Source organism: Rhinopithecus bieti, unplaced genomic scaffold (genome assembly GCF_001698545.2).
Source record: "Rhinopithecus bieti isolate Rb0 unplaced genomic scaffold, ASM169854v2 scaffold_55715, whole genome shotgun sequence".
Taxonomy (NCBI): Eukaryota; Metazoa; Chordata; class Mammalia; order Primates; family Cercopithecidae; genus Rhinopithecus; species Rhinopithecus bieti.
Window position 1 is genome coordinate 240,356 of NW_016822769.1, and position 22,288 is coordinate 262,643.

The 22,288-nt window shown below is 44.4% G+C and overlaps 1 protein-coding gene across 1 annotated transcript; it reads right to left on the reverse strand.

The window, feature by feature from the left end:
* Positions 1 to 380: 380 nt before the first annotated feature.
* Positions 381 to 22,055, reverse strand: MFAP1 (microfibril associated protein 1). Its single transcript, XM_017861039.1, has 9 exons — positions 21,744 to 22,055; positions 12,815 to 13,034; positions 10,535 to 10,664; positions 10,088 to 10,275; positions 8,842 to 8,950; positions 8,579 to 8,739; positions 5,198 to 5,357; positions 1,220 to 1,309; positions 381 to 1,118 (listed from the first exon to the last, which is right to left on the reverse strand). Exons 1-9 carry the CDS (start codon positions 21,820 to 21,822, stop codon positions 936 to 938), a joined length of 1,320 nt encoding a protein of 439 aa, XP_017716528.1. The 5' UTR covers positions 21,823 to 22,055; the 3' UTR covers positions 381 to 935.
* Between the last annotated feature and the right edge of the window lie 233 nt (positions 22,056 to 22,288).

Here is a 22,288-nt window from a genome sequence, read left to right on the forward strand (position 1 = left end):
AAAAAAAAAAAAAAAAAAAAAAAAAAAAAAAAAAAATTTCAAGGCCTTACCCTCATTCTGACTCTAGGATAATTCTTAGGTTGTATCCCACAACACAGTGACTTGTACCTATGTTCATCTTCATGTATTTACCACCTCGTGGTAATTATTTCCATTCATTTTTATCATACGACACTAAACTATTTGATTCCTCCAGTGGGACATTTAAAGGATGTGAAAGGCCTTGGTCTTCTCAAACACATCTGTATTTGCTCATGGAATAAATCCAGATGTGACCTAAAGCCCAGCTAGTACCTGAGCTTGTTTCTGACATCAAAGGGAATTATCAAAATGTGAAACACCTTCTGCCTGACAATTCTGTTATCTTTTACAATTAATACTTGTCAGCCTGGACAATTTATTTCCAGTATCATGCTAAAAATCTCCTTGTTGTGTGATTCTTTTATTTCTTGACATGCACACGTACATGGATAAAAAAGTATGTATACCTAGAAAAATGGACTCCAAGCAAAAATGGAAAACATGTTTCCATAAGCTTAGATTTCCTGGTATATTACTCCTAAACCTAAGGTAGAAGTAATGCATTGTTCACTTACATGCCCACTTTTCTAACCCAAGCTAAGGGCTGGAAAAAGAAACTCAGTCCCAAGTAAATATGGGAAACCATAGCAGTGATAAAACCTAAGATTTCTCAGAAATAGTCTTAAGTGGGAAGCCTCTAATCCTACCTGGACAGTGCTTTCCTGTGGGTTTCTCAGCATGAGTCCAAACCTCACAAAGCACCTTCAAAGTCTGGGCTACCCAGTATCACAAGTACAGCAGTAGGTCCAATAGCTGGATACAGGGGCCAAGGAAATAATGAAAACAACAAATCAGGGATCAGATGCTGAGACTTCCCCTTGTGTTCCACAGTTGGAAGAACATGCAGCTGGACCCTAGGTAGTTTTCCGCTTCTTGGCAGATGGCCGCTCAAATACATCTCGTACCCCAGCTGCCTTTTGTTTGAAGAACTTTGTGTTCTGGGCACTCTCTTGGCCCCAAGCTGAGTCAAAGGAGGTGGTATCTTGATCCACAAGGTGAGTGTATTTGGTGCGACCTGAGCGTCCAAAGTTCTTGACCTGAGGGAAGGACGGATCATGAGTTACACCACCAAACCAACCATGCCTCAGCTATCAATACATTACTTTTCTCTCTGTCATGTTATTAAAGATCCCCATACCTGCATGACTTTAGGAAGAATGGTTTTATTGAAATGATCCTCCAGGGTAGGAGCACTGAAATCTCTCTTGTATACTTCTTCATCCTCATCCTGTATAAAAAAAACCTTATCAATCTTATGGTTTTATTTCCTATATATTCAAACCACAAATTTATTAAACTCTACAATGAGGGATACAAAGAAAGCAGAGGGTATTGAGCCTTTCTTCAAGAGCTTACGTCTAACTGAAGAGATGATACTGTTTTTTTTTTTTTTTTTTGAGACAGATTCTCGGCCTGTTGCCCAGGCTGGAGTGCACTGGCGCAATCTTGGCTTACTGCAACCTCTGCCTCCCGGGTTCAAGCAATTCTCCTGCCTTGGCCTCCTGAGTAGCTGAGACTACAGGTCCATGCCACCACACCCAGCTAATGTTTTGTATTTTTAGTAGAGACGGGGTTTCACCGTGTTAGCCCAGATGGTCTCGATATCCTGACCTTGTGATCTGCCCGACTTAGCCTCTCAAAGTGCTGGGATTACAGGCATGAGCCACCACGCCCAGCCAAGATGATATTCTTTTTCTTTTGTTGTATTGTCTTTCTCTTTTCTTTTTTCCCCTGAGGCAGGGTCTCATTCTGATGTCCAGGCTAGAGTGCAGTGGTGTCATCACTGCTCACTGCAGCCTTGACCTCCCAGCATCAAGCGATGCTCTCACCTTAGCCTCCTGAGTAGCTGGGACTACAGGCTTTCATGAAACTATGCCTAATTTTCTCCTTGAGTGTAGATGTGTCTTGAGGGTTGTCTTATTCTCTCTGCACTCAGTGTGTTAGTTTACTCATGTGACTTCAACTCTGCATAGGCCTCTCAAATCTCCAATCCTGGATTTTCTACTGGCTTTCATATATCATAAGTTGGATATTTTATTGGGACTTGAAACTCATGTCTAAAGTGAAAACCATTTATTAATACCTAACCTTTCCACATCAACCTCCTCTCTTTAACTTTTCTGTTAGTAGGACCAGCATACTCTTCGATTACCTAGATTCAAAACTGAGTAAGTGTGCATTCCATTAGTTGCCACATCTTACAAACTCATCACCTGCGTTATTAGTTTTCCCTACTATCAGTCTTACATACTGTCATTGCACTGATGTTTCTAAACTGTAACTCATTATAATCTTTGCCTGGCCCAAAAAACTTTAGTGGTTCTCTATTAAATGAATGCAACTCCTAGGCTGGGCGCAGTGGCTCACGCCTGTAATCCCAGCGCTTTGGGAGGCCAAGGCGGGTGAATCACGAGGTCACGAGTTCAAGACCAGTCTGACCAACATGGTGAAACTCTGTCTCTACTAAAAATACAAAAAAAATTATACCTGGTGGCATGCACCTGTAATCCCAGCTACACAGGAGGCTGAGGCAGGAGAATCGCTTGAACCCAGGAGGTGGAGGTTGCAGTGAGCTGACATCGTACCACTGCACTCCAGCCTGGGCGACAGAGTGAGATTTCATCTCAAAAATAAATAAATAAATGAATACAACTCCTCTGTGTAGTAATCAAGGCCAAATATTATACAGCCTTAATCCACCTTTTCAGTTCTCTTTGCCACTTCCCTTCACAGCTGATGCCTTCTGCCTCCACTCCTGCTGGTCTCCACCTGGAATGTCTTCCCAGCACTGAATGTCAAAAAGTCTATACATCTTGGCCGGGCACAGTAGCTTACGCCTGTAATCCCAGCACTCTGGGACATGAGGTGGGCAGATCACTTAAGGTCAGGAGTTCAAGACCAGCCTGGCCAACATGGAGAAACCCCGTCTCTACTAAAAATACAAAAACTAGCAGGGCGTGGTGGTACACGCCTGTATTCCCAGCTACTTGGGGCACTGAGGCAGGAGAATTGCTTGAACCCGGGAGGTGGAGGTTGCAGTGAGCTGAAATCACGCCACTGCACTCAAGTCTAGGTGACAAAAAAACAAAAAACAAAAAAAACCATACATCTTAAATGCTTAAATGTTACAACCTTTATGTCAACCCTTTCAATCTTCTACCAAATATAATCTCTCTCTCGTTAGAACTCCTACAGTACTTTACTCTTACTTATGTTACAGTGATTATGTATTCTCGCTAACAGTGCTGAACAGTTAGTTACCTTTGCATAGTATATGCACTAAAGGTTACTTACTCAATGAAATAAACAACATTAGTAAGGCTGGATCCAGTTGCTCTTGCCTGTAATCCCAGCACTTTGGGAGGCCAAGGTGGGAGGATAGTTTGAGCCCAGGAGTTTGAAACTAGCCTAAGCTACATAGCAAAACCCCATCTCTACAAAATAAAAAAAAAAAATTAGGTGTGGTGGCACACACCTGTAGTCCCAACTACTCAGGAGGCTGAGGCAGGAGGATTGCTTGAGCCCAGGAGAATGAGGCAGTAGTGAGCCATGACTGCACCACTGCACTCTAGCCTGAGTGATAGTAATATTACAATGCTGTGATACAGATTTATAAACACATATGCTGAAGGAATTAAAGATACCACTATCTTGTTTAAGAAAGACTTTTAAAAAAAATTTCTTTTGAGACAAAGTCTTGGTCGGCCACCCAGGCTGCAGTGCAGTGGCACCATCACAGATGACTGCAGCCTCAACCTCCCGGGCTGAAGCAATCCTTCCACCTCAGCCCCTCGATAGGTGGCACTACAGGCATGCACCACGCCTGGCTAATTTTTGTAGTTTTTGTAGAGATGGGGTTTTGCACATTGCCCAGGCTGAACTCCTGGGCTCAAGTGATCTGCCGGCCTTGGCCTCTCAAAATGTTAAGATTACAGGCATTAGCCAATGTACCCGGCCCACCAAAGGACTTTCACATACACTTTTCTCATGTATCTTAACTAGCAATGAACTGCTTCTCTAAGAAGCTTGATTATTAAAGCTGCGAATTGCTTAAGCAAAGAAACTTTATGACTGAAGCAGTACAAGAAGTAATTCATAATCTCCACTGAATAGAAAGCCACATCTGGTGGAAAACTACGTAAGCAGACAGTTCCTGCTAATCAGATAGACCTGAAACTGATTTTGGAAGGTGGTAGGGAAGCTACCACTGAAGTTTTAACAGCATCTGCAGTGAAAAGCAGGAATTCAGTTGCAGTGGGGGATATTTAGAATTTGCCACACAGCACTTGAAAAAGCTAGTCTAGTTTTGGTACAAACTGCTTTAACACTAGGAAATAATAAACCATACAGGATTAACAGATTGCTATTTTGATCTTAGTCTTTATATGAAAAACAAAGATGATGGCCCTCCACCTAATGGTTAGATAATAAACCATTCTTTTGGTTACTCTTGGGTACTGTCAGTTCAGAATGAAGTGAACTTTCTACCACACAAAAGTGAATTAATGTAAAGCTATTTGCAGAGTTTGGTTTTCACAAAGTGGAGGACCTAATTCGTCCCCTATCTATACAGATCACTTCTCTATTTCATTTCCTCAATTTATCTAAGGCTGAGGACAATAGCTCATGCCTGTATTCCTAATACTTTGGGAGGCTGAGGTGGAAGGATTGCTTGAGGTCAGAAGGTTAAGACTAGCCTGGGCAACATAGTGAGACCTGGTCTCTACGAAAATTTATAAAAAAAAAATAGCCAAAAAAAAAAAAAAGAAAAAAAGTGCCAGGTATGGTTGTGCATGCTTGATAGTCCGGCTACCTCCGGAGCCGAGCAGGTGTATCCCTTGAGCCAAAAAAAAAAAAAAAAAAAAAAAAGGCTATTACATCATTTTCCTCTTTTGAGAGTTGGAGCCAAAAGAGAGAACAGTTGATGCTACTTCTATAATCCAATTGCTGATGCTTTTCTCTGAGTTTATATTGTTCAGAAGGAAAAAACAAATGAGAAAGCTGACCACTGGCCAGTGGAAATAACATTCCAGAACATTCTTGAAGAGAAAAAATAATTCAGAGTTTCTGAGTTATTCCTACTGCCCGATTTTCTGACTCTCTTTTCACTTCTTACCATGAAGAAGGCACCCCGGTGATAATACTTCTGTAAGAACTTATATTTGCCCTTAACAGCTTTGTTGGTAATGACTTTGCCATTTGCCCGAAGTTCAGCTCTCCTCTCTTCCTCAGTCAGGTTTCGCATGCGTTCAATTTCTGCTTTCTCCTTTTCAAGCCTGTCCAGGGAGCAAAACAATTTATTGGTACTGTTACAGCTTCAGAAAGACCAAATTATTGAAAATAACAGTCCCATGTCATTTCAAGTATTAGTCACCTTCTTTAATTCTAGTCATTGCCTATTAGGAATCAAGATCAAGAGCTCAATAAACAAAAGGGTGAGTTAGTCTTCATTATGTTTGCCAGACTAGGTATTGCCAACTTCCAAAAGTTGATTCTAGCTCTTTTGACATTCAGACATACTATTATTGCTGGGTTTTGCAACATTACGAATTCTCTTTCCCTAAAAAGTCTTCTCAGCTTTAAAAAAAAAAAAAAAAGTGAATTTAAAATAACTGTCCAAGGCTTTGCTGGTATTCCTTTATGTAAGTGTATCATAATCATATAGGTGCTTGCATGTCATAAACCAAAGATTACCATCATTAATTAGATTGCAGTAACTTTTTTTTTTTCTGGTAACGGAGTCTTGCTCTGTTGCCCAGGGTGGAGTGCAGTGGTGCCATCTCGGCTCGCTGCAAGCTCCGCCTCCCAGGTTCACGCCATTCTCCTGCCTCAGCCTCCCAAGTAGCTGGGACTATAGGTGCCCGCTTCCACGCCTGGCTAATCTTTTTGTATTTTTAGTAGAGACAGGGTTTCACTGTGTTCACTAGGATTTTGATCCGCCCACCTGTGCCTCCCAAAGTGCTGGGATTACAGGCGTGAACCACTGTGCCCGGCCAGATTGCAATAACTTTTTTTTTTTTTTTTTTTTTTTGAGGTGGAGTCTCGCTCTGTCGCCCGTACTGGAGTGCAGTAGCTGGATCTCAGCTCACTGCAAGCTCCGCCTCCTGGGTTTACGCCATTCTCCTGCCTCAGCCTCCCGAGGAGCTGGGACTACAGGCGCCCGCCACCTCGCCCGGCTAGTTTTTGTATTTTTTTTAGTAGAGACGGGGTTTCACAGTGTTAGCCAGGATGGTCTCGATCTCCTGACCTCGTGATCCGCCCGTCTCGGCCTCCCAAAGTGCTGGGATTACAGGCTTGAGCCACCACGCCCGGCGATTGCAGTAACTTTTTAGCCAGTGTTGGGGAGAGAGGGGGTGATATCCCTTTTCTCCAAAAAAATGTATATACACACATAATTTTGAGTATTAAATTTTTTGAGATGGAATCTCATTCTGTTGCCCAGGCTGGAATGCAGTGGCACAATCTCGGCACACTGCAACCTCTGCCTCCCAGGTTCAGGCGATTCTTCTGCTTCAGCCTCCTGAGTAGCTGGGATTTACAGGCGTGTACCACCATGCCCGGCTAATTTTTGTATTTTTAGTACAGACGGGGTTTCACTATATTGGACAGGTTGGTGTCAAACTCCTGACCTTGTGATCTGCCCACCTCGGCCTCCCAAATTGTTGGGATTATAGGCATGAGCCACCATGCCCGGCCTTGTGTACAATTTTAAAGGGCACTTGGACTCCTACTCCTTCAGGTCCAGGATAAAAACCTTAGAAACTACAGGCTGAGGGCTCATGCCTGTATTCCCAGCACGTGTGTGGTGGCATATGCCTGTAGTCCCAGCTACTTGGAAGGCTGAGGCAGAACTGCTTGATCCCCAGGGGGTGGAGGTTGTAGTGAGCCAAGATTGTACCACTGCACTCCAGCTTGGGCGACAGAGTAAGACTCTGTCTCAAAAAAAAAAAAGAAAAAAGAAACTACAGGCTGAGGATGGAGTTATCTATTTATCGTGTGCAGCTCATATTGAGGCAAGTTTTCTTTTTTTTTTTTTCCAGATAAGAGTCTCACTCTGTCACCTAGGCTGGAGTGCAGTGGCGCTTTCTCAGCTCACTGCAACCTCTGCCTCCCGGGTTCAAGCGATTCTCTTGCCTCCACCTTCCAAGTAGCTGGGAATAACATGCACACACCACCACACCCAGCTAATTGTTGTATTTTAGTAGAGATAGGTTTTCACCATGTTGGCCAGGCTGTTCTTGAAATCCCAGCCTGAAGTGATTCGCCTGCCTCAGCCTCCCAAAGTGCTAGGATTATGGGTGTGAGCCACCACGCCCAGCCTAGAGTTACCTATTGATGGTTTCCTTTGTAATCTGGGATTACCCTCTTATACCTAATAATTTATAGGAATGAGTGATGCAGCTCAGAAATGATTCTGCTTGGGCTGGGTGTGGTGGCTCATGCCGTAATCCGAGCACTTTGGGAGGCCGAGGCAGGTGAATAACCTGAGGTCACGAGTTCGAGACCAGCCTGACCAACATGGTGAAACCCTGTCTCTACTAAAATACAAAATTAGCCAGGTGTGGTGGCACATGCCTGTAATCCCAGCTACTTGGGAGGCTGAGGCAGGAGAATCACCTGAACCCAGGAGGCGGAGGCCGCAGTGAGCTGAGATTGTGACACTTCACTCCAGCCTGGGTGAAAAGCAAAACTCCATCTCAAAAAAAAAAAAAAAAAAGGATTCTGCTCTAATGTAGTGTAGATTATTTAAGTGCCACAAATTCTTCCCCTCACAGTATGCATGCCCCTTTTCAAAAAGTATGACTTTGCTGCTTCTCCTATCCAGAGGTGGAGTCTGTTTCTCCACCTGCTTAAAGCTAGGTTGGCCTTGTGACTTGCTTTGACCAATATGTGGCAGGATTGATGTATGAGTTCTGGAACCTAAGTGTCAGAAGACCTTGCCCTCTTAGAATGGTACCCTGAGACTACTATGTAAGGAAGCCAGTCTAACCCAGTGAAGGATAAGTGAGGCATCCTAACTGATAGCCACCACCTACTACTAGACATGTGAGTGAAGCCCTTTTAAGTTTCTAGCCCAGTCAACTATCTAGCTGGATACAACGACATAAGTGAGCCCAGGTGAAATCAGTAGAGGAACTGTTCAGCCAACCTCCAAAATTGTGAAAAGTAATTGTTTTTTCAAGTCACTCAATTGTGGGTTGGGTTGTATACAGTAAGAGATAACTGCTAACAGTTACTAATTTTTGTGTCTACTAGGAAACTAAAGGGAGCACTGGCTGGCACTCTATTATGGACACACATCGACAAAGTGTGTTTCTCTTCCCTGATTTCACTGTAACAAGTGAAACTCACATTCCAATTATAGGAAACTCACCCAGCAGCAAGAACTCTGAAGATGGCTAGAATGGAACTCACAGTAGGTGATGAGTCTCAGAGCTATCCTACTAGAAACCTATTCCACTAGCAGCATTAACTCTAGGTTCATCTTTTTACTCACGCTTCTCGATCTTCTCTGTCCCTCTTGATTCTTTTTAGCTCCCGAACTTTCCATGCCTCATATTCCTCCTCGTCATTTTCATCATCAGTATTGAGTGCATCCAGTGCAGCCAAGGATCGCTTGTTCTCTTCCAGCTCTTTCTTGGTTTCCTCTTCGACAATCTGGGTAGGGAGAACAATTTGGCCTTGGACTTCCTTACTCTTCTCAGACAAACCTGATTACACTATTTCTTATACTCAATCCTTGCAACCACTCCCCAGTACCTTGAGTGTGTACTTGCGCCTCTCCTCTGCCAGGCGCTTTGCTTCCTGCTCCAGCTCCTTCTGTTTCAATGCTTCGGCTTCACGTTCTTGAACTGTCACTCGGTCCTTCCTGCATCACAGAGGTCCTGTTAATTGCCTAAAGTCCTTAGAGTGGAATGCTTTGTTCCCCTAGACCTAGTCCCATCCAAATCAGACAAAACCAAACTCTTTGGCTCTATTATTTTCAAAGAGCAAAAAACGTTGAGTCATCCCAGGTCTTTTTTTTTTTTTTTTTTTGAGATGGAGTCTCACTCTGTCTCCTGTGCAGTGGTGTGATCTCAGCTCACTGCAACCTCTGCCTCCTGGGTTCAAGCAATTCTCTGCCTCAGCCTCCCGAGTAGCTGGGATTACAGGTGCCTGCCACCACACCTGGTTAATTTCTTTGTATTTTTAGTAGAGATGGGGTTTCACCATCTTGGCCAGGCTGGTCTTGAACTCCTGACCTCGTGATCCACCTGCCTCAGCCTCCCAAAGTGCTGGAATTACAGGCATGAGCCACAGTGCCCGGCTATCATCCCAGGTCTTTGGAGCACTAAAATCATGTTCATCTTTGAGAACTGCCTGGACAGCAAAGAACTTACTGGCCTGTAAGTAGTAGGATTTCTAGCCATCAAGAAAGGAATAGGAATTTGCTCGTTGAGTTTAATTTTGTGATTAAAAATATATGGCCTTGGCTGGGCGCGGCGGCTCATGCCTGTAATCCCAGCACTTTGGGAGGCTGAGGAGGGTGGATCACCTGAGGTTGGGAGTTCGAGACCAGCCTGACCAATATGGTGAAACCCCCTCTATACTAAAAATACAAAATTAGCCAGATGTGGTGGCGCATGCCTGTAATCCCAGCTACTAGGGAGGTTGAGGCAGGTGAATCGCTTGAAACCAGGAGTTGGAGGTTGTGGTGAGCAGACATGACGCCATTGCACTCCAGCCTGGGCAACAAGAACAACACTCCGTCTCAGAAAGAAAAAAAAAAAAAAGGCCTTGGACAGATATATGCTATATAACTGAAAAAAGAGATGTGAAAACAAACTCAGGTTCTCTGCTAACACCAAGATATTCCTCAGCAGCTCGTCTGGCAAGGCTACAGCACTAGCAAAAGCACTTTCACTCTGCTTAGATTTCAGAATAGCACAACAGAAAACAGACTTTTGTTTCCACACCTGGAAAGTGGTAATTAAGTGGATTCAGATCTGGCTTGTGAGATACTTACTTTCGAATGAAGACTGGCTTAAGGCGAGGCTCCATCTCATCTTCACTGTCTGTGTACTCTTCATACTCAGACTCTGATTCTGACTCCTCTCCAGAACGTCCCTCATCTTCCACTTCCATGACTTCCATCTCTTCATTTTTTCTCTCCTGTGCTCGCTGACGCATCATGCCACGCCGCCGCTCTATTTCCTATCAAGTCATATATGTAAGCCAGTCAGTCAAATGGCCTATGGCTTTTTGTTTTAGTCTCATCAAACCCAACAAATTCAAATGTAAAAAAATACAACTTAGTACGATTCTATTTTTAGTTCTATCCCAGCAAACAAGGAACATGATCAGAGTCCTGCCAAAAGCAGTGATCTCATGTTTTTAAGGCTTCAACAAATGAGCACTGGCGTCAACTTTTTCTTATAACCAGAAAAAAACTTCCCATGTTCCTTTATCATACCTCATCATCAATTTCCTCCTCCTCTTCTTCACTGCTATCTTCTCGTTCCATGCGCCAAGCATCTCCTTCTACTTCTGAGTCACTCTCTCCTACCACTTCAGGTTCCACTATTTTCCGATGTCGAGCCAATCTGAAAAGCAGTATCTCCAAATGTAACACCAATGTCATAAAAATGAAGTAGCATCAACTGCATTTCCATAGCCACACAGTATATTATGTTTGCCTTCATTAATACTGAAGTCTTTTTTTTTGAGGCAGGGTCTTGCTCTGTCACCCAGGCTGCAGTGCAGTGGTGAGATCTTGGCTCACTGCAACCTCTGCCTCCCAGGCTCAAGTGATCCTCCCACCTCAGCCTCCTGAGTAGCTGGGACTATAGGCATGCCAGCACACATGGTTAATTTTTGTATTTTTTGTAGAGAGGCGTTTTTACCATGTTGCCCAGGCTGGTCTTCAACTCCTAGACTTAGGCAATCTGCCCGCCTCAGCCTCTCAAAGTGCTGGGATTACAGGTGTGAGCCACCATGTCCATCCAATATTAAAGTATTGAGGTGAGGGAAACTGAGGTACAGATTAAAGAAACTAGACTAGGATGTCAGAGCAAATAGTCAAGTTGGGCCTGAAATACTAACTAAACGTATGTTGAGGCATCCTAAGGCACCACAGCAAGCCAGCAAACTCATAGGGATGCATTGGGATTTTTTTTGAGACAGAATCTCAGTCTGTTACCCAGGCTGGAGAGCAATGGCGTGATCTCGGCTCACCACAACCTCCCCCCAACCAGGTTCAAGCGATTCTCCCTGCCTCAGCCTCCTGAGTAGCTGGGATTACAGGCGTGCACCACCACACCCGGCTAATTTTTGTATTTTTGCTAGAAAGGGGGTTTCGTCATGTTGGCCAGGCTAGTCTTGAACTGCTGACCTCAGGTGATCGCCTACCTCGGCCTCCCAAAGTGCTGGGATTACAGGCGTGAGCCACCAAGCATGGCCTGCATTGGGATATTTTCAATAGCTCAAGGTAATTCAGTTTCAACATTAAGTCACACTACATTCCTTTTGAGAATATCGTATCTCCGTGAAATTGGGTTTTGGTGGCTGCTGTGGTAAAAAGTAAGTATAGCGTGAAAATCAATATAAAACAAGACATGAAAAAGTGACAGTGCTGATTCCAAGGTCTGAAAGGCTGTCAGTGTCCAATAGGCACACAAATTCCACTAGTAACTGTGGTTATGTGAGAATGAATAAGTGTTTTTTTCCCCACGGGCACTGTAATTTTTTCTTTTCTTTTTTTTTTTTTTTGAGACGGAGTCTCACTCTTGTCACTCAGGCTGGAGTGCAGTGGCGTGATCTTGGCTCACTGCAACCTCCGCCTGCCAAGTTCAAGCAATTCTCTGCCTCAGTCTCCCAAGTAGCTGGGATTACAGGTGCCCACTGCCATGCCTGGCTAATCTTTTTGTATTTTTTTTTTTTTAATCTTTTGTATTTTAGTAGAGATGGGGTTTCACCAAGTTGGCCAGGCTGGTCTTGAACTCCTGACCTCGTGATCCACCTGCCTCGGCCTACCAAAGTGCTAGGATTACAGGCATGAGCCACTGCGCCCGGCCATGGGCACTGTAATTTTCAAGTGGCAAAGTTATTAGGACATAAATACTTGTTAAGTTACTTGGCTCTAACTACTTACTAACTAAAATAAACAGAACTGTTTTGGCCCAGGAGCTCTGTGAAAAAAACCCCTGGGATAATTATGAACGGTGAAAGTTCAGGACCCCTGGTCTGCTCTATTAAGGTAATGTCTCAATCAATATATAACATACAAAATCCCTCACTGGGAGGCTCTCTTTCTACCATGAGACCTTTATGAGGTCTTTTCTCCTACTTCAGTGTCATTTCCCCTTATTAGCATTTAGAATAAGCATATGTATAAAATCAATTTATCAAAGTTTATAAAACATCTTTGTGCTAAAAAGACTCCCCTCAACAGTCAACGAATAGTCTGTGTTTTCTATTCCCATAAGGAGTTGAGTAGGTCCTTTAGGCCAGAAGTAACCTGCTGTTTTCTAAAGCTGCCACTTTGTAACTTTGGTCATGTAACTTTCTTAGCCCCTTTGTGCTCTTAGTTTCCTCCTTTTGTGAAATGGGGATAACAGCACCTATTTCATAAAGCTATTGTATGGATTATAAGAATTAGCAAATGTAATGTACTTGGCAGTACTATTCAAGTATTAGCTATTATTATTAAGCTGTAGAGGTTCATGTTCAAGTAAAACACAATCACAGACATTACCTCTCTTCCACATCTTCACTAATACGGTTCTGTAAACGCCGTAGCCGGGGGTCACTAGATGAATCCTCCTCCTGTTCCTCAGGCTCTGCTTCTTGTTCTTTGGCTTTCTTAATGAACTGAAATTCTTCATCCTCCTCATCTGAGGACTCCATAGGGGCATAGTCTGGCCTCTTTCCGGACACATAACGCTTTACCTTCACTTTTTCCATTGAAATCTCACCTGGGTGAGAAAGATAACTTACGTTTCAGTAGCCTGTTTCTCAATGTGCTTCATCCCATCATGGCCTTTGCAAATAGAGCCCTTTATTCATAGTAGACAAGAGTCTAAGCAGGAGAAGAAGAGAGCCACTACCCAACCATCTATTCATCTAATGGTGTTTTCCTACAAAGGCCAAGTCATGAGACTGCCTCCTTGTGAAAGCCAACACTGATGATAACGAGGCTTACCTTGAGTACAATGAAGTGGAGGAAGGTAGGCAGTGAAACAGTAGGAAAAAGTCCCCCGCAAAAAGGCAGACTGCATCCATCATAAATTCATGGCATCACACCTCAACTATACCCTTAAACAAATTATTTGTAACAGTGCCCACCACATACTAAGGATGATTTCTGCAGGAACATAAAACTAAAATGCTGCTCAGGCATTCTCGTAGTTCCTTCTGGGATTTCCATGGCAGCCTTTATAACATATTGCCACATGACTCAATATTCTAATCTTACCTATTTCTACCTTCTTTTCCTTTACCTTATGTGTTATGAAACCTGCAAGAGTAGGTAATCTGTTATAAATACAATTCTTCTTTTTCTTTTTTTTGAGACGGAGTCTCGCTCTGTTGCCTAGGCTGGAGTGCAGTGGTATGATCTCGGCTCACTGCAACCTCTGCCTCCTGGGTTCAAGTGATTCTCCTGCTTCAGCCTCCTGAGTAGCTCGGACTAAAGGCGTGTGCTACCACGCCCAGCTAATTATTTGTATTTTTAGTAGAGACGGAGTTTCACCGTGTTAGCCAGGATGGTTTCCATCTCCTGACCTCAAGATCCGCCCACCTCGGCCTTCCAAAGTGCTGGGATTACAGGCGTGAGCCACAGCACCCAGCCTACAGATATAAACAATTCTAGTCAACAAAGAGAGACAGTGAAAACTAACCAACTTATTTTATGAGTATAACCTTGATAACCAAATTGGACAGTTCAAAGGAAAACTTTAGGTGGATTTCACTTACAAATACAAAAATATTAAATAACATAAAAGCAAATTTATCCCAGTGATATAAAAACTACCAAAAAAAAAAAAAAAAAAACCCGAAACAAAAAACCCCTAAGCCAACACAACTTATCAGAATTTAGCCCAAGACTACAAGGATAGTTTAACCTTAGAAAATTAATGAGGGGGCCAGGTGCAGTGGCTCATGCCTGTAATCCCAGCATTTTGGAAGGTTGAGGCAGGAGGACTGCTTAAACCTAGGAGTTCGAGACCAGCCTGGGCAACAAAGTTAGACCTCGTCTCTACTAAAAATAAAAAAATTAGCCGGGCATGGTGGTATATGCCTGTGGTCCCAAGCTATATGGGAGGCTGAGGTGGGAGAATCACTAGAGCCCAGGAGGTTGAGGCTGTGGCGAGCCGTGACCACAGCAAGGCACTCACTTCAGCCTGAGTGATAAAGTGAGACCCTGTGTCAAACACAAAAATATATATAGCTGGGCACAGTGGCTCATGCTTGTAATCCCAGCACTTTGGAAAGCCAAGGTGGGCAGATCAGTTGAGGCTAGGAGTTCGAGACCAGCCTGGCCAACATGGTGAAACCCCATCTCTACTAAAAATACAAAAATTAGCCAGGCGTGGTGGCACACACTTGTTAATCCCAGCTACTCAGGTGGCTGAGGCAGGAGAATCACTTGAACCTGGGAGGTGGAGGCTGTAGTGAGCTGAGATCATCCTGTTGCACTCCAGCCTGGGCAACACAGGAAGACTCTGTCTTTAAAAACAAAAAAAACCCCAAAAATATATATGTAGATACAGACAATGGGAGGGAAGCAATATACTATTTTTGCTTTTGTAAATTTCATTTTTATATTATTATTATTATTATTATTATTATTTTTGAAAGACGGGAGTCTCACTCTGTCGCCGGGGGCTGGAGTGGCAGTGGCCCGGATCTCAAGCTCACTGCAAGCCCGCTCCCGGGTTCACGCCATTCTCCGCCTCAGCCTCCGAGTAGCTGGGACTACAGGCCGCCCACCACCTCGCCCGGCTAGTTTTTTTTTTGTATTTTTTAGTAAGAGACGGGGTTCACCGTGTTAAGCCAGGATGGTCTCGATCCTCCCTCCTGACCTTGACCGCCCGTCTCGCCTCCCAAAGTGCTGGATTACAGGCTTGAGCCACCGCGCCCGCCCTTATTTATTATTTTTAAAAGGTGAGAAAGGGTTTTGGCTTTGTTGCCCAGGCCTGGCCTTGAACCTCCCTAGCCTCAAGTGGATCCTCCCCCAGCCCCTCAAGTTCTCCCAAAGGTGCTGGGATTTACAGAATGTGGCCATCTCTCCCCGCCCTACCTATTTTTTTAAAGGTCACATTTAAAAAAAAATAATAGATACAGCAAGACTTTATACCTTAATGATTAAAACAATAGAACCATTCTATTTATGTAATTTATGTTTTATTTATTTATTGGAGATGGAGTCTCGCTCCTGCTGCCCAGGCTGCAAGGTGCAGTGGCACCAATCTTGGCCTACTGGCAACCTCTTTCCCCGGGTTCAACAATTCTCCCCTGCCTCAGCTCCCTAGTAGTGGAATTACAGGCCGCCCACCATATGTCCCTGGGCTAATTTGTGTATTTTTTTAGTAAAAGACAGGGTTCCACCATTGGTAGGCCCAGGCTGGTCCTGAACTCCTGACCTCAGGTGATCCGCCCAGCTCAAACCTCCCTAAAGTGCTGGGGATTACAGGTTGTGGAGGCCACCCGACTGGCCAGAAGCCATTCCCTTATAAAAATCAGTGGGCATCCCAGCTTGGCCCATGGTGGGCTCCACGCCCTGTAATCCCAGCGCTTTGGGAGCCGAGGCAGGGCGGGATTCTCAAAGGTCAGGAAAATCGAGACCATCCCCTGGTTAGCAAGTGAAAACCCCGTCTCCCATAAAAATACAAAACAATTAGCCAGGCGTGGTGGCCGCCTGGGTAGTCCAAGCTACTTGGGAGCTGAGGCAGGAGAATGGCACGAACCCTGGGGACTGGAGCTGCAGTGAGCTGAGAACAGCACCACTGCACTTTCAGCCCGGGCGACAAAGCAAGAAAACTCCCATCTCGAAAAAACCAAAAACAAAAAAAACAAAAATAGCCAGGCGTGGTGGGCACGCACCTGTAGTCCAGCCTACCTTGGGAGGCGAGGCAGAAGGAATGGGCGTGAACCCGGGTAGGCGGAGCCGAGATCACACCACTGCACTCCAGCCTGGGGCGGATAGGGCAAGACTCCTGTTTTAAAAAAAAAAAAAACAGGCCGGGCGCGGTGGGGCCTCAAGCTGTAAATCCCCAGCACTTTGGGAAAGGCCAGAGACGGGGCGGATCACGAGGTCAGGAGATCGAGAACCATCCCTGGGTAACACGGTGAAACCCCGTCTTCTACTAAAAATAAAAAAAACTAGCCCGGGCGAGGTGGCCGGCAACCTGTGGGTCCCAGCTACTCGTTAGCTGAGGGCAGGGAAATGGCGTGAACCCCGGGAGGCGGAGCTTGCGTGAGCCGGATCCGGCCACCGCACTCCAGCCTGGGCGCAGAGCCGAGACCTCCGTCCCTCCAAAAAAAAAAAAAAAAAACCAAAAAACAAAAACAAAAATCCAGTGGGCAATCCCTAAATGTTGTCCCTATCACACCTTCCTAGTCAACACTGTATTATGGGTTTCTAATTGGGGGCAATAGAAAAGTTATAAGGATGTTTAAAGGGAAAAACTGGTCCGGCCGGTCGGCAGTGGCTCAACCTGTAATCCCAAGCACTTTGGGAGGCCGAGACGAGCGGGATCACGGGTCCACAAGATCGAGACATCCTGGCTTAACACAGTGAAAACCCGTTCTCTACTAAAAAAATCAAAAAATTGCCGGGCGGGTGGCTCAAGCCCTGTTAACCAGCACTTGGGGAGCCGAGGACGGGGTGGGATCACGAGGTCAGGGAGATCGAGACAGCTGGGCGAACACAATGAAACCCCGTCCTCTACTAAAAATACAAAAAACTAGCCGGGCCGAGGGTGGCGGGCGCCTGTAGTCAGGCTACTCAGGAAGCTGAGGCAGGAGAATGACGTAAACCCGGGAAGGCGGAGCCTTGCAGTGAACTGAAGATCCGGCCACTGCACTCCAGTGGGTGACAGAGCGAGAACTCCCGTCTCAAAAAAAAAAAAAAAAAAAAAAATATATATATATTATATATATACAAAAAACTAGCCGGCGAGATGTGCGGGCACCTGGTAGTCCCAGCTACTCGGGAGGCCCTTGAGGCAGGAGAATGGGCGTGAACCCCCGGAAGGCCCGGAGCTTGCAGTGGGAAGCTGAAGATCCGCCACTGCATCCAGCCCTGGGCAACAGAAGGCCGAGAACCTCCCACCTCAAAAAAAAAAAAAAAAAAAAAAAGAAAAAAAAAGGAAGAAACCTGTCATAATTTGCAGATTATATGGTTGTCTTTGTAGAAAACACAAGATAACAAATAGATAAGCTGAAAGAGTTCAGAAAAAATGCTAGATAAAACCTTATTTCTAAAATAAGCATACCTGTACATTAGCTACATATAATCAGAAAGTACAATTTTATTTTTATTTATTTATTTTCTTGAGACAGGGTCTCACTCTGTTGCCTAGGGTGGAGTGCAGTGGCGCAATCATGGCTCACTGCAGCCTCAACCTCCTAGGTTCAAACCGTTCTGCCTCAGCCTCTGAAGTAGCTGGGACTACAGGCGGGCAACACCATGAAGGTCTAATTTAAAAAAATTTTTTGTATAGACAAGGTCTCACTATGTTGCCCAGGCTGGTCTTGAACTCCTGGGCTCAAGCGATCCTCTTGCCTAGGGTCTCCCAAAGTGCTGGGATTACAGGCATGAGCTACCATGCCTGACATATTTTCTACTTTTTGAGAAAGGTCTCACTCTGCTACCCAGGCTGGTGTGCAGTGGCATGATCACAGCTCACTGCAGTCTCAACCTCCTGGGCTAAAGTGATCCTCCCTCTTCAGCCTCCCAGTAGCTGGGACTACAGGCAGGTACTGCCCAGGTAATTTTATTTTTTTGTAGAGCATTGTATTTTTTGGGGTCTCGCTATGTTGCCTAGGCTGGAGAGAATACAGTGTTAAAATACCATTAATAGTCACAAGTAATCTATAAGATACTGAGGAATAAATCCAACAAACAATGTACAAGGATTTTAGGAGGAAAAATATATAATTTTATTGAAAGATAAAAAAGATCTAAATAAACGGAGAAATATTTTATGTTCAAGGATGAGAAGATGGCAACTGCACCTGAATTAACCTATAAATGTATAATCTATCATTTTAATGCAATTCCATTAAAAGCTGTCTCCAGGCTTATCCCAAAATCATATGGAAGAATAGGAGGCCCCCAAATACCAAGACAATGCTGAAGAAGAATAAAACTGATGGGGGCTGGGAAGGAGGGGTGGGGCGTAGTTTACCGGATATGTCACTGACCCAGGAAGTACACAGAGATCAATGGAACAGAGTAGAGAGAAGAAAAACAAACTTATATGAGAACTTGAGTATACTATAGGAATGGCATTAAAAATCAGTAGAGAATGGATGGGCTAATCCATCAACTGAGAAGGGACAACTGGCCAACCATACAGTAAAATTAGACCTCTAACTTCCACCACAGACACAAAAGTTCCAGATGGATTAAAGACCCAACTATGAAAAACATATTTTAAATATTTCCACTCCCTACTGGACTGTAAGCTTCCTAACTTATAATGTCTTGTATAAGTGTGTATTGAATTCAATTTAATATATACAAACACTCAGAAGATAGAAAACCTTTACAATATCAGTATCTGTGATCTCAGTGCAGGGAAGGATTATTTTTTAAACGATATACAAAAAAAAAAAGCTAAAACCCTAAAAGATCAAGTTGATAAATCTGATAATACTAAAACTAGAAACATCTGTGTAAGAGAAGACTCCATAATTAAAAGACAAGCCAAAAAATGAGGAAAAGGATACTATAGATTTAGAATATATAAAAACAAAGCAAACAAAGTGGGTGACTGACAGAAAAAGGTAATTCACAGAAAAGAAAACCTAGAGAGTTTATTAGACACATGAACAAGATGCCCAGCATTGGCTAGGCACAGCAGCTCACGCCTGTAACCCCAGCACTTTGTGAGGCCCAGGCGGGCGGATCACGTGAGGTCAGGAGTTTGAGACCACCCTGACCAACATGGAGAAGTCCCATCTCTACTAAAAATATAAAATTAGCTGGGCATGGTGGCCCATGCCTGTAATCCCAGCTACTCAGGAGGCTGAGGCAGGAGAATCGCTTGAACCCGGGAAGTGGAGGTTACAGTGAGCCGAGATGGTGCCATTGCACTCCAGCCTGGGCAACAAGAGTGAAACTCTTTCCTCTTTCTCAAAAAAAAAAAAAAAAAAAAAAAAGCCCAGCATCACTAGTAATCAGGGGAATGCAAATTAGAACAATGAGACACCATTTCAACACTTGTCAGATTGGGCAAAAAATGTAAAAATTTGATATAACCAAGTGTGTAGATGATGCATATATGGGAAATAAAGCTCTTAGGTTCTCGAAGTTTGTTTTCTTTTCTTTTTTGAGATGGAGTCTTGCTCTGTCGGTCAGGCTGGAGTGCAGTGGCGTGATCTTAGCTCAGTGCAACCTCTGCCTCCCAGGTTCAAGTGATTCTCTTGCCTCAGCCTTCCAAGCAGCTGGGATTACAGGCGTGCGCCATCACACCTGGCTAATTTTTGTATTTTTAGTAGAGACAGGGTTTCACCATGTTGGCCAGGCTGATCTTGAACTCCTGACCTCAGGTGATCCACCTGCCTCGGCCTCCCAAAGTGCTGGGATTACAGGCCTGAGGCACCATGCCCAGCCTTTGTTTTAAGAGACAGAGTCTTGATCTGTTGCTCAGGCTGGAGTGTAATGGCACAATCATAGCTCACTGCAGATTTGAACTTCCGGGCATAAGTGATCCTCCTGCTATGGCTTCTTCCAAGTAGCAGGAGCACATCACTATATCTCGCTAATTTTTAATGTTTTTTTGTTTGAGATGAAGTCTTGCTCTTGTCCCCCAGGCTGGAGTGCGATGGCACGATCTCGGCTCACCACAACCTCCACCCCCCGGGTTCAAGTGATTCTCCTGCCTCAGCCTACCGAGTAGCTGGGATTATAGGCGCCTGCCACCACACCCAGCTAATTTTTGTATTTTTAGTAGAGACAGGGTTTCACCATGTTGACCAGGTTGGTCTTGAACTCTTGACTTCAGGTGATCCACCCGCCTCAGCCTCCCAAAGGGCTGGGATTACAGGCGTGAGCCACCAAGCTGGGCCTTAATTTTTAATTTTTTCTGTAGAGATGGGGGGGGGGGTCTCGCTATGTTGCTCAAGCTGGTCTTGAACTCCTGGCCTCACGTGATCCTCCTGCCTCAGCCTCCCAAAGTGCTGGGATTACAGGTATGAGCCACTGTGCTCCACAAATTCTTATGTTCTTACAACTTACTTTGAGGAGCAATTGGCAGCAGGTACTAAATAATGCTAGTATTGGCTACAGAATGACAAATGCAGAACTGTGTTTTTTTTTTTTTTTCCTTTTTTGAGACAGAGTCTCACACTGTGGCCCAGGCTGGAGTGCAATGGTGCGACTCTCTGCTCTCTGAGCAGAGAGGTCTCTGCTCACTGCGACCTCCACCTCCCGGGTTCAAGCAATTCTCCTGTCTCAGATTCTTAAGTAGCTGGGATTACAGGCACCCACCATCATACATGGCTAATTTTTTATATTTTTATTAGAGACGGGGGTTTCACCATGTTGACCAGGCTGGTCTCGAACTCCTGACCTCAGGTGTTCTGCCCGCCTCAGCCTCCCAAAGTGCTGGGTTTACGGGCATGAGACACCATGCCTGGCCGCAGCACTTTTTTAAACAACGGGACAACCACCTGCCCCTCAGTAGGGAATAAACTGTGGATTACACTTTATTTTATACAATGGAATTCATAAGCTGTTAAGATGAATGAATTAGATGTATAGGGATTAAAAGATACTTCTTAAAAGCCATGTTGAGACTAGACACGGTGGCGTCTACTTGGGAGGCCGAGGCAGGAGGATAGCCTGAGCCCCAGGAGTTCGAGTCCAGCCTGGGCAGCATAAGTAGACTTCTATGGAGAACAAAAGAGGGACCGTATCCCGCACAATGCCCTGCCAACAGGCAGTTTCTATCTATCTAGTCTGATATTATGTATATATTCTGCTATATACTTAAGTTCCTAATTAGATTTATATATATTTAAGTTCCTTAGTAATTATTAGACTAATAATACATATATTCTAGTATTTATATGTAATTAGTGATATTATATTCTAATCATTATATATATTAGAACAAAATCATGTATTCTAGAATACATGTATTAAACATATGTATTCTGATATATACTTAATTTCCTAAGTAACTAATATTTTAATATATGTAATATACATTATATGTATGTAACACTAGTCTAAGGAATTTGTGGAGGCTAAGAGAGGTGCTTGCTGAATATGAAAGCAGGCCACAGGAACAAGATCGGATGCAAGGGGATGGGGGTGGAAAGGTCCAAGAACCTGGGAGCCTGATCTTAAGAGCTGGAGGGGTTGGAGTGGTGTGTCCGGGAGAGGTCTGGAGGTTGCTGGGGCCGGAAGGGGTTAAAATTCGACTGGGAAGAGGGTGTCCGCACCGTACCTTTCTCATTGCGAACTGGGACGGCCCCAGCCGTAGACTGAATGGGCGGTTGCTTCATGAGAGCGCTTGGGACCGACATGTTGATGGCAGCGACGGTGATTCCCGAAACTTGACTAACTCCAAACAGTGAACACCAACAACGTCAACGAAGAGAAGAAATTCCTTCTACCTAAGTCCACGAACACAGCTGCGCGACTGATAGAGAAACTACTTACGGCTGAGCTAGATAAACCGGAAATACTTGACGAGAGGATTGTGGGATGGTGGAGGACGTTTGGGCGCCCACAGCTAGGAAGTTGAGTCTGTTTCTGCGCATGCTCATCGGCTGCCAGTGTGTCCTCTACGTTGCAGAATTTGGAGCTGCTTTTCGCGGGAAATTTTGCTTCCTTTGGGCTTTGCTGTTAGGACTTTGCGGTGAGGAAAGTTCAAATGAAAGATTTTACGTGTTAGCTTGGTTTGAAGCCAAGAACGGTATAGTGAATAAGAAACTCAGGCGACAGTGAGTTACTGTTTGTCTGGCTTGTTGAAAGCTCAGAAGAAGTAGA